The sequence below is a fragment of the Falco rusticolus genome, chromosome 1 (assembly GCF_015220075.1).
Source record: "Falco rusticolus isolate bFalRus1 chromosome 1, bFalRus1.pri, whole genome shotgun sequence".
Taxonomy (NCBI): Eukaryota; Metazoa; Chordata; class Aves; order Falconiformes; family Falconidae; genus Falco; species Falco rusticolus.
The window spans coordinates 52,143,739-52,157,859 of record NC_051187.1 but is presented as its reverse complement, the minus strand read 5'-3'; the positions used below and the strand labels follow the sequence as shown (position 1 = coordinate 52,157,859).

Sequence of the window (14,121 nt, the reverse complement as noted above, 5' to 3'; positions counted from 1 at the left end):
TGGCCAGAAATGTAGAAATTATAGCATGGCACTTGAGGGAGAAAAGATGGTACAGATTCTGAGTTGAAGACCAGTTCAGAGCAGAAAGGCCTGCCTAAAGTCAGAAAGTGAAGAATTAATTTCTTAAGAGAGGGCAAACCTAGCAATTTCGTCCATCCAACTGTGCTGCTTTTTTTTTTTTTTTTTGAATGAGAAGAGTTATTACTGAGAAAAAGGTCAACACCAAGTAAACTTTGAGGAAAGAAACCCAGTTCAATAAACATCAGTGACACAGAGAGAAAAGGGAGACCAAGAACTGTTGGTAAATCACAGACAGGCTACACGACAGTTTGTATTGTCTTATATGCTGAAGTGGCTTTTATCAAGCTGCCTGTGCTGCTAATCTCTGGTAATGCTTTTGCATGAAACTTTGCAGCCCACGCGTCCTGTTTATTCCATTTATTGTAGATTTGTCTGTCAGAAATAGAGCATCCATGAGAAAAACCTGCTGAAAAGATTCAGATGTACTTTCTGGACCAATATCTGGTGGATCACAAGTTTCTCCATGAGCACATGGAGAAATAGTATGTCCTCCATACTATCTTCAGCCTTGTTCAATGAGGTTCTCAAAGCAATAAGGGACAACTTGCCTTATAAGACTTGCATGGCCAAAGCTATAAAGAATTTTTAGGAGATGTTTTCAAGGCTTTTTCACTGGAAGTGAATTGGTAATTAATTTTCTTAATTGAACTATCATTCATTAGTCTTTTACTAAATACATTACCTAACAACATTCTCAATCTTGCAAGTTACTGCCATGTCTTCAATTTCCCTTTTCACAAGACTAATAACAAGCTAAACTCACAGCTTTATAAATCTGCAGCACAGTACAGCATATATTGCATGCAGTTTTTCCATTTAGATTCTTAAATTACAAGCAACTGCAACAAAAAAAAAACAAAACAAAACAAAACAAAAAGCAGCATATCTTACTAGCTAGTATTTCATTTTGGCAGATCATAATTAAATTATTCCTCAGAAGCAGTGGTCAGTGCTTATGAAGAAGGATTATACTGAATAATAGGGATAATATTTTAAGTCAATTAACAGTTATTTTTCAATAGAGGTGTACACTACTGTAATTTCTTCTTCTATGGATAACATCAGCTATAAAACAGAAATACTGCAGCTTTTTTTCTAATAACTTATGTAATTTTTCCCTATGTAGATTGTATGCTTTGTATATTTTCTAAAGTGCATGAAAACATGTGACATATTATTATTTTTATAAATAAATATACTTATTTTATACTGTTATAGGCATAAAATATTTCACTTCTATACCATATAAGCCTGTCAGTAGGAACTATGTTTGACTACATTTAAAAATACATGAAAGCTCCATGGTAAGGGAATAATTTTTCTTTTATGTCTTTTACTTTGTACTGTTGTGAGTTTGATTTATAATATTGGTTGGGGCAGAAGTGATTTCTGGATGAAGAAATTACATCTGGTTACAATGGAAGCAGGGTACCTTCTCCATGGAAACTGCCTGACAAATACGCTCAGATGACTTATTTATCAGATTCTTCAACACAATATTTCAATTTGCTGAAATTATATTTTCCTGAAATCTTTCACTAATAATTTAAAAGTGACATAAATGTATAAATGTCTGTATTTCTGAAGATAATCAAGTTGTGTCATTCCAATACAAATTTGTAATGTATTTCAAGGTCATCTTCTCTTCGGATGTTCAAACTAGCTATTTATGTTCTTTTGGATCATACTCCAGTTTTGGTTTAAGTCCTAATATTTTAATGTGTTTATAAGACTGTGTGAATATTTTGTTGTTACTGCTCTTTCACCATGAGTAATGCCTGTATAGTGGATGAGTTTGTTAACTCTTTATGGAGAAATGAAAATGATGTAGTTTAAAAATTACCTTAAAAAGTAATTTTTTGTTTCAAGAATTACTACGTGTATTTATATCAGTAGAACTCATACTGTACTACATATCAAACAGCTATTTCTCAGATGGGGCTACTAAAAATTACACTCCCGTACCACTTAACAGTATTCATATCTTTTCTATCACCGTTACTATGCAAATTGCTCTTTAAAAACTGAAATGCAAATAGCAACTCAAGGTAGCAAAAGTTTTCAGATTGGTCATTTCATTCTAGCTATGTAAAAGTTTTGTTTAGCTGTATACTGGAACAATGTGTACTACTACTAGGATAATCCATCTCAAAGGTCCTGAAAAACAGGGAGGTAAATTAGAGCACATATATCTTATATAAGCAACCACATGTAATATCCAACTGTAGAATTAGAAAAAGGCCATTTTGATTTTATTATGAAGGCAAGACAAAAAGAAAAGGAAAGCAGAGAATCACACTGTGTTACAGTCAGCTGGAGAGATGGAAATTATATGGTACTATGCAACACGTAAGTAAAAGACTGAATGATTAAGATGAAAAAAAAAACCCAAAAACTATGTGAGTTACACAAGGACATGAAATTCCAGCAAGTCGCACAAGAACTCTTGTGTTCCTTTTGTGGAGATCACCTGGTGAATGTTTTTAAAGATGAAGTATTACAAGGTCCAACATATCTCCATATAGAACATCACAGTAGATTCTTACACAAGTTTAATGGAACTTGGTAAGTTAAAAATAAAATTCTTACGCTTACCATTGTGGTAAAAAAGAACTTTCCTGAACAAAACAGAGTTATTCACACTAGAAGCAACAGAGCATGCTTCCAATGTCACCAGCTGAAATTTACAACTATGTCATGTAATATTATGATTCTTATTATTTATTTCCATATATAATAGCCTTACAAATCCTTCTCAGTGGACAAGAACCTTGAAATCCACTCTATATTCCAACATTATAAAAGCAGGAACTGATGGAGAAGTAATGATTTCAGTTCCACCTTCAGCAAAACAGATGTTCATCAAGCAGTCCAATTGCATACATTATGCTTCTAGTGAACTGAAGGGAACTGGAAAGTATGAGGCTTGATATCCAACAAAAACATGTTATTTAGAAGAACTAATGGATAGCTATCATGGCTAAATCTTTGAAAAACCTTGTCAGACAGCTCAACAATTTGTTGAATTTAGATAAAGATAATAAAAAATTCAACATTAAAAAACCCAAACTTGCCAAATTCTATTTAAATGTCCCAGTTAAGTGACTAGCACTTCATCATACGATGAAGCTGCAACAAGTGAAATTCTGTTTATATCTTCGGGAAAAAAAATACAATAATGTAGTCAAATATTGGAACAGTTGCCCAGAGACTATGTGGGAACTCCTTTAAGGTACCAGAAACAGGTGGACATGGACCTGCACAACCTGTTCTAAGTCGGCCTTGTTTTGAGTAGAAAGAGGGGTTGGACCTCCAGAGAGACCCTCTGAACCTAAATTCTTCTGTAATAATATGAACAAAAAAGATAAAAAACAAACAGAAAAAAATTATCTTTCTTATGTATCTCAAAGAAGATGCAAGCTGTAGTTCATAAACAAAGATGAAAGCTTGTCAAAAATGTATCTAAGTCAAAGCCTCACAGCTGAAAAGTGTAAAAAAAAAAAAAATTCCCAACCCAATTTGTTTTCTTCTAAGTGTAAAGGGAATTGGATGTAAAAGAAAATTTTCAAAGCAACACCAGCAGTCCGTGGGGGAAGCAGAAGAATACAGCAGAACAGGACAAGCCAGGACCCTTGAAATTTTTAGAAAGCCCTAAGAAATCTGATTTCAGCCATCATTTACAAACTCAAGCTAGTAACCTTTAATTTTAGTACTGTTACTTAAGAGAACATTTTTTTCCCTTGCTTCTCTCCACTGAATAAATTGCATGCAACTTCATACTGATTAATAAATGTAGTAAAAAAACCCTGAAAATTCTAAAATACTAGAGGAAAACAATACAATTCCATCTGATCTAAAGCAGTTTGTCTCCCCTGCCTCTTTTTTAGTAAAAGCTCATGAGAAGCTTTACACTCTGCACACCAAGATGGCAGTATCCATTAAGTTCCACTATAGTATAAGCTTTCTGACCTCCACCATGTTGAGACACTACTATTTATACTTCTGCATCAATTCCATATATTCAAGACATATTAAAAGACATCAAGTCCATAAACTTTTCTGACCCTTTTCTGCTGCTTAGCTCATTAATGCTGAAAGCTATTAATTTAAGAAATGAGTGGGTGATTACCTCTTGAAGAACCCTCTTCATTTTCAGAAGCAATGTCTTTACAGCTGTGCAATCTTGCAGCATCAATCTGAAGGGCAAAGATTCAATGCCTCCACCTTCTTCCAGACCAGTAAAAGGCCACTCCACAGATGGGCTGCCAGCCAGCTGGCTAACACGAGGGTACCTGGCTTCTCCTTGGTCAACCTCCTTCGACAGCTTCAGAGATAGGTTCCTTACAAGACAAAACAGAAACATCAACACTGAAATATGAAAAAGAACTCAGTAATTTTAGGCTTTTAGTTTGAGTTTAAAGACACATTACACATTCACTTTTTGAGCCTGCTAGCATGAATGGCCTTTATAAAGTACATGTAGCCATATGGTGTTAGCAATAAAATATGCACTTATAAATGTACCATTTTCAACAGGAATTGAAACCATGCTCTGTCCCATGCCCTTCAAAATAAAGCCATTTTCTTAAAACAAAATATTCTATGGGCAAAGCTGCTATGGGTCTATTTTACTTCAGTTAATGAAAAAATGAATCTGTCATGCACTTTCAAAAGTGAAATCATGTTCCTCTTTATGCTTTGACTTCGAAGTCAAACAGAAAAGAAAACCACCAAAGAAAATACTCTCTTCTGAGCTAGCCCAGCGACATAAGATGAACCTGCTTTATTTAAAATGGAATTTGAAATTTAATTAAACTGTACTTACTCTGAAGTTTAGTTGCCATTGAAGTGGCTAAGAATCCATTAAAGACAACAAACAGAAAGCTTCAGGAAGATTATGATGGACTTCAGAGGTAATGGAATACCATTATTTTGCTGCGTACATATGATCTTCAATATTACAGCAAGATATAAGACTTCCCCATGCTGGAGCGAGTCCAGTGAAGACCAACAAGATGGTGAGGGGGTTGGAACGCACAACAAATGAGAAGAGGCTAAGAGAAGCCAGCTTTGCTCAGTCTTCCAAAGAGAAGGCAAAGGGAATCCCCATGGCTGACCAGAGCAATGTCCCCACTGTGAGAGTACAGAGATGATGCAGCCAGCTGTCCTTAGAGAAGCATAGCAGTGGGATGAAATCCAATGGAAAGAAGCTGGAATACAGGAAACTGTGACTAGACCTAAGAACTTTATTTATTTACTTATTACCATGAGGGTGGTCAAACAAAGGAGTAAGAGTTCAGAGATTCTATGGGATGCCCATCTTTGGAGATATGCACAACATGATGTGGCAAGTCCTTGAGTAACCTGCTCTAATGCTTTGAGTAAGGGCTTTGAACAGAGACCTGGAGAGGCCCCTTCCCACCCATTTGATTCTATGCTCCAGAGGGCATAGATTCATCAGCCAAAATCAGTCACAAAGAGCCAAAAGTTTAATAGCAGAAAAAGAATTTAAATAGAGATTACTTGACATTTTGGTGGAATGTCGAGAATGTAACTAAAAACACTAAGTATTTTTCTGGCATGAAAGCATTCACAACTTCAGTGCTGTACCTACTTTCTCTTCAGCCAGCAGGGAAAAAGGCCAAATCTGAATGGAGAATAAATCTGAGAATGTGGCTGCACTGTGCAACAGTAGTATATTAATTACTACTAAATTACAAAAATGCTGTAACAGCAATGCATGACACCCATATTCATACTAAATTTATTCACTACAATTAAAGATGTTAGCATAAGTAGTGAAGAAAATGACAATTATTATCCATTTAATGTATAGTTCTCATTTTCTATTCCATTTGAATTTTCATGCAACACAAAACTGAGTCTGAATTTTAAGCATGGCCATACTTTGGAAGGACAAAGAATATTTTTCTACATTAAATTTTCCTTAGCTAACTTTGGTTTCATAGAAACCAGATACAAGAAGGGATTAATATGATTTCTCAAGACAAGCAATTCCCAAGGCCATACTAACAAATTGGAAATGAGGCTACTAGAATTATCTTTCATGGATGGTTCATTTTTGTATTTTGCAAGCTACATAATGTGCAGTAGGGACAATGTGTTAGATCGAGACATGCACCACAGATCACATATATGGACAGATGCTCATGATGGCCAATGGAACTAAAATTTTCTAATCCAGCCTTTTCAAGACTCTCATAAAACAATGAAATTACTCTGTTTTAATTTTTAAATACATTGGAACAACTTTTTGAGTATAGTATTTTGTGTCCTTTAAAATAACAATCCAAGGTGAATGGTAAAGGTGCTATTGACTGAAGGATATTAAGCCACTGCTAATTCATAGCCTTAATTAAAGAAGCCTCAGGTATAAATCATGCAAAGAAAAAAAACTTCTAACTGAAGTTTCATAACATAGGCCACTTTAAAGGGTTTATAAAAGAAGTCATATTCAAACTATTGGAATGTACACTTACTTATGTAACCAGAAAAGCACATTATTTAAATTTAGTAAGACGAAATTACAAGATCCTCTTTTTTCCTGCCCAGTGCCTGCAGGCTGGGAAACAAATTATTCCTTAGAATATTCTGCATATTCACTTTGCAAGTCCCACCAAAGTTCCACCTTTCTCATACTCCTGAACAGGCATCTTATGTGGATAACATCCTGACACTGAGAAAGGACTAACTTAAGATGTAATTCCTCCTTTTACGCTATCATGGAGAAGAACTGGTTATCAATAGCAATACTCTGATGGCCCAGTGATGAGACAAGCAGTAGTCTTGGAGCACTGTCATCCTCTCTAACATGGAAGAGATGCAGTGTTTATGTATAAGCTATAAATGTACTAGAAAGACAGAAAATCTTAATTTCAGCTGAAGAAAATACCTTTAATGACTTCAGTGGACTTTATATTGATATTAATACTGCTCAACACACAAAATTACCATCTTTTCAAACCTTGTACTAAACTATGAAATGCACCATAATAACTTATCACCACTCACTGTCATAACACTTTAAAATCTAACTCAATTGCTACTGGAAAATAGCAAGTCAGAGTTGGCATACAGTGAACATTCAGGTCATATACTACCTCTGAACTGTCTGAAACGAATATAACTGATTTGTGACAGAAAAACTCTTCAGTGTCTGATACAACTCTTTCTATTCACTGCAGGAAAAAAAAAAAACAAACTAATTTTAAATTCATTCCAGAGCTGATACTTCAGCAAGTTCATTATTAACAACGTCCAGGTGGCCTATTACTGTATTATTATGGTAATCCACTGCAATTCATCTCAAGGCAGCAGTATAGATCTAGTAAGGAGGAAAAAAAAATAGAGTTCTTACTAAAAGTAGAGGTTTCCCCTTCACTAGTAAAGCACCTCTTTGGCTTTGAAGTTGGAGAATGGGCTGGTTCCTCCACTGGCAGTGCAGGAGCTTCTTACAGATGGCCAGCCCCCTTCACCTTACAAAGATGCGTATATTGTAATAAAAACATTTCACAAGCAAATGTCATCTGTGACAAACTTCTGAAGCTGTGGATAAAAAGCCTAAAGTTTTTTTTTTAATGACTAAATAAAATGTATTTCATTTAAATGACAAAATTAATTCTATAATATTATCAACATAAAAATTCCAGAAAAGTAATTTGGTTACTTTCAAATATATGGCTCCTGTCTGAGTTTTAGATTTGCCTGACATACACACACAGTTAGGCCATGTCCCTGCTTTAATAGAACCATACCTGAAAATGTGCCCGGGCACTGAAAGTCAGTCAGTGTTAAACCACTTCTGAAATGCCTTGACCCAACCCAGCTACCACACTCTCAAATGATTCCCTGGCATGGTTTGGTTGTCAGGACAGGAAAATTGGATGGGACCACTCCATTCTGGAGGATGTCAGTTGTGCAGATGTGCGCTAAAGAACCATCCCAGTAGAAGTCACCTCGAATCTCTGAATGTGACTATGCAGCCATCAAGCTCCAAGCTGAGATGTGAAACCAAGCCAGACTCCTAGGCAAGAGAAGAACCAGCCTGTTTTGAAAGGTCTGAGATGAACTGTGGGTACAGTGGCAAATCACAGCTGAGAAGAGTGGTAGGAAGCTACTCTTGATTTTCTCCCAGGTATTACAGACTTCACTTCCCAGATAAAAAGTGGTTCCCATATTGTGCTTGATGGAGATCAGACAAAGCCCGACAGATGGCATACTTAAAACTCTGCCCAGCCCTCTAGACCACTGTTTCTAGGGAAACAAGGTAATTCAAGGTGCCGAAGTGCTGTCAATCTAAAGCCTGTGGAATACCTGCTATACAGCTGCATGTTACATCTAAGGGGACCAGAAATGACAACAGAGAAAAGCAAGCTTAATGTCAGTAGAATTTTCGTCACCGTGAAGTCTGAAAATGCACAGAAAGTTTGTTACAAATTTGTAAATGTTAAATAGGGTGAAAACCTGTGCAAATCTGTACTTCAAGCCTGCTAGCTTGTTTCTGTTTTATCTAGACATATCCACTGAACACCGTGAATATATTTCCTCATTTCTAATGGATACAAAACCCAGAAGCCTCACTATCCACATTTAGCAAAATGGTAATGCCATTAAGACAGAGTTCTATTTCAAAAGCAGTCTTTATTGAAATAGTGAGATAGCATTAAAATAATCAATCAGTGACTTTTAGCATTTTAATATCCTCCATAAATCCAAGGCAACTACATGTTCACTAACTGAGGAAGACAAAATTGTGCAGCTCTTTTCAAAGGTTCTTTCTGTTAGGAAGGTAGAAGAACAACTTTCTTATTCCAAAGCATCTTTAAAGAGGTTTATGGGGGAGGGGGGGAAGGATCCAAAGATTTGCAACTTGAGCTAATGTGAGTTATTCTTCCCTTCTTACTGATCCTCAGGTCAATTATTTGAAGAGCTTATGGTAATTTGAACTTCACTTACATAATGATTTCCAGATTACATGGAGTTTAATCTTCTTAGTTTTCATCAGCAGTGCTCAAGAATTTGCTATAGCAGAATTAGCCTAAACTAATACAATTGGTCCCACAGAGTCTGTACTTCCTGATACCAGATTAACAGAAGAGAACACATGTAACATTGTGGGCAACAGGAAGGCTCTGCAAGCACAGCAAAAGACCCCTGTCTCTATGGCAGGAGCTGAACATACCTTCTTTCTTCTCTGAGGGCTTAGCTTCTAAAGCAGGGTCTTGCAAAAAGCCTTAAATCATTTATTTTCAGCGTTTGAGTGTGTAATTCTATCTGTATATACTCACATATAAATACAGCATGTATATATACACACTTTTTAATGTATATGTATAGTTACAAAAATCAGGCACACAATCATATATAAACACATATAAATTTGATCTTCAAATATTTCAGCAAAAACACTCTCTTATTTGTTCATCACCTGGCCCACCAGGAAATACACGTCCTTTTATACTAGAAAAATGTAATTAGCTCCATATAGAGGTTATAACCTGAAATTCTTTTTCATACAAATCTAGATAGCCTTCAAACTGCACAAGAATTTTCTTTTTTCTCACCAACAGCAAATAGATGAAAGGGATCCTCCTGAGAAAAATCATTCATTACTATTTTGAGAAAGGTCCCTCAGCTGGACCATGTAAGACACATAAGAGCAATTATTTCTGATTTTTAGAGAAAAATCTGCTTACCTCAAACACTTCCAAAACTCAGTTCAAAGCACTCAATGGCTCACTTACAATGATGTACGTTATAGTCAAGCGCTACAATCAACCCAGACCAAATCTTAATCTCTGTGTAATCTCTTACTAATCTCACTTAGTAAGAAACATGTTCCATCCCAAACAGTTTACAACTGAAATACATGGACACCTTTCAGAAAAAAGAAAGGTCTTGCCTCATATTTAGCAGAAATCAGGCATAAACTTTTAAAAGCATGTTCCTAAATATTCCAATGGGCATATCAAATAATGCACTGCCAGATGCCTAAATATTCTCAAGCTCTAGTCAAGGAGGATAAAAATTGTCAAACTCCTTACTCAGTTCTGAAACTGCAGCCTTTGCAATAATGAAAAGATAAAAAGGTAAGCAAAACATAAACACTTGGCAAATTACCTGTACTAACATTCTTTGGCATCAAAATTTATACCTCTCTCTGTCTCACAAAATTTCTCAACATTAGTTCTGTTCTAACGGAGCATGCTTCATTAGTTATAGGGATGACACCTCAGAATATTAAACCACACCATGTCACAAGGTACCTATCGTTTGACATTTTACAGCTTTTAGAACTATGTATCATTTATTGATGCTCTAATGATATGATTTTTCAAGGCCAGCCTTTTACAAAAATGATGTTCGGTACCTGTCGCTATCAAAGTAGCAACCACACAAAAATGGGCACAAAATTCTAATGGCTAGTGCTGCCATAAGTTAAGACTGTGTCAGCCTTTTCCATTATAAGCTCTTTTATTTCAAAGGTTTATATCAGAGCCATAAGGACTTCCTTTGGGCTAGAACCTGGTGATCATGAAATATGGAATAAAATTTACAAAAAAAAAGAAAGGGAAAAAAGCCCTCCATTTTTCAGCTGATGGTAGAGTACAGCTGATAGGGGCATGTCAAGCATTTCTTTCCTTTCTCTAAACCCTACAGGAGTCATAGAGCTTTGTTTATACCCCCTGATCTAGCACACAGAAACACAACTCTTGAGATTTCAGTTCTTTCCTTCCTCCTGGAATCTATTAAAAAAATTAAATGTGATACAAATAAGATAATGTAACACCATACAGTAAATGGATAACATCCAAAAAAATAGCTACTTGGAAAAGATTGGTGGGGCTTATTTAATTTCAAGTATTAACAGTGCAGTAGTAAATAAAACATTACAGACAAACCAGGAAAAGTAAATGCAGCTGTCTGGGCATTGAGAGTATGGTAGAGTTTCAGTCTTTTTAATATTTTTTCCCTTTTTTTTCCACCAGAAAAATTCAGTAGGGGATCGTTCCTGAAACTATTTTACAACAGGCATACAAAACATAAATTGCAGTTTAATTATGCAGAAAAGCAAGCAGTAGCTCAAATTACTTCTCTCATTGGGATATAAACAAAAGAAGGTTTACTTTTTATTTGGACAAAGGATAAATCTAGCTGCAGCCTTCATAAACACTATGTACTTCTGACTGGAGACAACTTCAGCAAAGATAAAAGCTGAAGGCAATTGGGGTCCTCTCCAAAACTCACTCCTAATGTACTCGATGAAGCTGACCAACTCAGCTCACCTGGGACTAGAATAGCAAAATTTTAATCTAATCTGTTAAAGAAGACAGCCATTCAAGCGTGCCCAGTAAACTTTATGGTATTGGGGGAAAGGAGAAAGACAAATCTTTTTTTTGCAACTGTCACCTCCTAGATTAAAACAACACTTCTCACCTTTGATCTCTGTTCTCAATGCTTGAGTCTTGGCTTTTAGAAACTGTGCAAATGGAACATAAAACTTTCAAGTTATTACAAGGTTAAAAAATGTAAAAGCAAGCTGGAAAATCACAATGGGTACTGGATATGATGACTGCCTTCCAAGAAGCACAAGAAGTGCACTCCTTTCAGTTACCAAACTAATTTCCCTTGCTTAAAAACAAACTGTCAAATACTTCCCACTGTAGGTAAGTATTTTTTGCTACCAAGCCTTTTCAAAATTCTGCTCAAAATTTTGAATATTTCAAAAGAAAAAAAGAAGAAGAAGAAAAAAATTATTTAAAATGTTTTCTGCGCCTGGTAAGAAGCTACCGAACGGTTAGTATAGACTTCAGTTAGAAGACAGGTACCTCAAAAAGCAAGGTTAAATCAACTAAAAGACAAAAGGACAGCAGGGTTTGAAACAAATATTTACTTAGTGCCTAGCAGAAGTCACCGACATGCGTTACACAGGTAGGACAGAATTCCAATGATACCAGAAAATTATGTAGAAAATCCATTTACTTTATAAAGAAGACAAGTCACTCACTTCAAGTCCTGTCTGACTTGTTTTTGAAGTATTTGGAAGCACTTAACCACATTACTACTGAGTAAACCAAGACAGCATTTTCTGATGAGGTTATTAAGCATTAAGAACACTTGTGAAGCAAGCAGGCAGTTCATTGTACCTTGTATTGGCTGAGAGGTTCATCTGAGATGCATAATAGACTGTTTTAAAGGTCCAATTAATATTTACCAACATCCCCATAGTGGACTACCTTCAGCATTCTGCTTGCTTTCCTTGCATCCCAACCACTACCTGCCTTCATCCTGGGCAGGTGATTCAGGGAACTCTTCCTGGACTGGGTCCAATTACAGAAATGTCTTGGCTGCAGACTATGCCAAGGCTTGAGCACAGATACAGACATCTATATAATCATTCTACAGGTTACCATGCTATAGTTACACACGTTCCTCCACCAGCAAAAATGCACATACCTACAGGATTAGATGGCAGCTGAATGTCAGGGTCTATAAGAAAGAGGACTAAACCACCAGTGGAGGTGAGCAGTTAAAAGTTGAGGGATGCCCTATAGAAAAATCAGGCAGTTAAAGCTCTGCGGGTGTTCAGAAGATTCCAACCGATAATCCTAAAATTTATCCTTAGCTCTGTACATTTCCACATAGTGAAATATATAACGAGTAATATAATACAATCACCAAAATAACCAATAATTGCAAACACAGCTTTCTGAGTGAAGATAACCTTCAATACTCTCTAATGGAACTGACACAATGCACCTTCATTTTGGTGAAAGTATATGATTAAACAAATGTATCCCTTCTCATTGTCCTCTAACAGTTTAAGAATAATAAGTAGAAAGAAGTTATGTTTAAATTCAGAGGATATTTTCCACCTGCTTTATGTAGCAAATTCGATTAATATGTCAGGAAGAAACTGCAATTTTAAAACCCATCCTATTTCATTACCACATAAAATAGTTGGAACCTAACATTATTGTTAAAAAAGCTTTTATGTTAAATCCTCCTTTATGACCAATAAATGAAAGCATGTAATGGATTTAGGCACATAATTTATACAGAAATCCAGAACGTGCATGTTACTATATATTCATTCTTAAAAGACAGCAATCTACTAGAAGGGGTTTTTAATGCTTAAGTTGGATTCTTTTGTATGTTTTTTTAGGAAACATTATTAATTTAGTATTTTACAAAATTTCCAATTCCACTGACAAACATAAGAGCCATAGTGACTTCAAAAGTTTGATTTAAAAAAAGTAACAAACAAGATGAGAAATCCAGCACCAATGCTAATTAAATACACCAGTTATTTAGTGAAGTTTGCTGACAAAACAATTCATGCTGCTCCTGGCACAGCAGTTGCAAATGCCATGCTTTTTTACTAGCTGACTACTCACATGTGTGTCTATGTTTGCATGTACATATGTATATTTGGGTTATATTATCAAGGAGACTCAGAATATCCTGAGTTGGAAGGGCCCCACAAGGAATCATAGTCTAACTCCTGATTACCTAAAAGTTAAACCATGTATATAGAGAAATTGTTGAACTTTTAAGAAAGCAAGATGAGAGAAATTACCTTCAGTTCACTCACTGATTTGAAAACTGTTGTTTCACAATTAAGAGCTCGAGGCAGACTTAGACACAAAATAATATGTATTTTTCCCACAATTAAATAGTATATACTTTCTGGGCTCCAGCCAAAACTGAACATAAATGAAGTGCACAGAACAGAAGAAATAAAGAATGTACTTTTAGAGTAACTGCATAAAAGCTACCCCAGATCTGTAGGTCTAACACTTCGAATTAAACCATTAGCTGGACCTTGTCTATGAAAAGTGCCAGGTACCAACATAAAATAAATAGCTCATATCCAGATGTATGTCCTCTTAGAACAAATGTAAGAAGCTGAGAGCTTCACAAGCACAGAGTTGTCCCAGGAACCACTCACCTTCCAGAGACTCAAAACCTCCCCCCTTCTCTTCTGAATGCTGCACAGCTCAACACATCAACTTACAA

General features: G+C 35.8%; 1 protein-coding gene across 3 annotated transcripts in view; it reads right to left on the bottom strand.

Annotated features, from left to right (window-relative positions):
- The window catches only part of CCSER1 (coiled-coil serine rich protein 1), a 722,557-nt gene that overhangs the window by 431,852 nt on the left and 276,584 nt on the right, over positions 1-14,121 (bottom strand). For all 3 annotated transcript variants that reach the window (XM_037379375.1, XM_037379393.1, XM_037379385.1), the window contains exon 6: positions 4,211-4,421. In XM_037379375.1, coding sequence (XP_037235272.1) covers positions 4,211-4,421 — 211 coding nt within the window. The remainder of the gene's footprint in view (positions 1-4,210; positions 4,422-14,121) is intronic.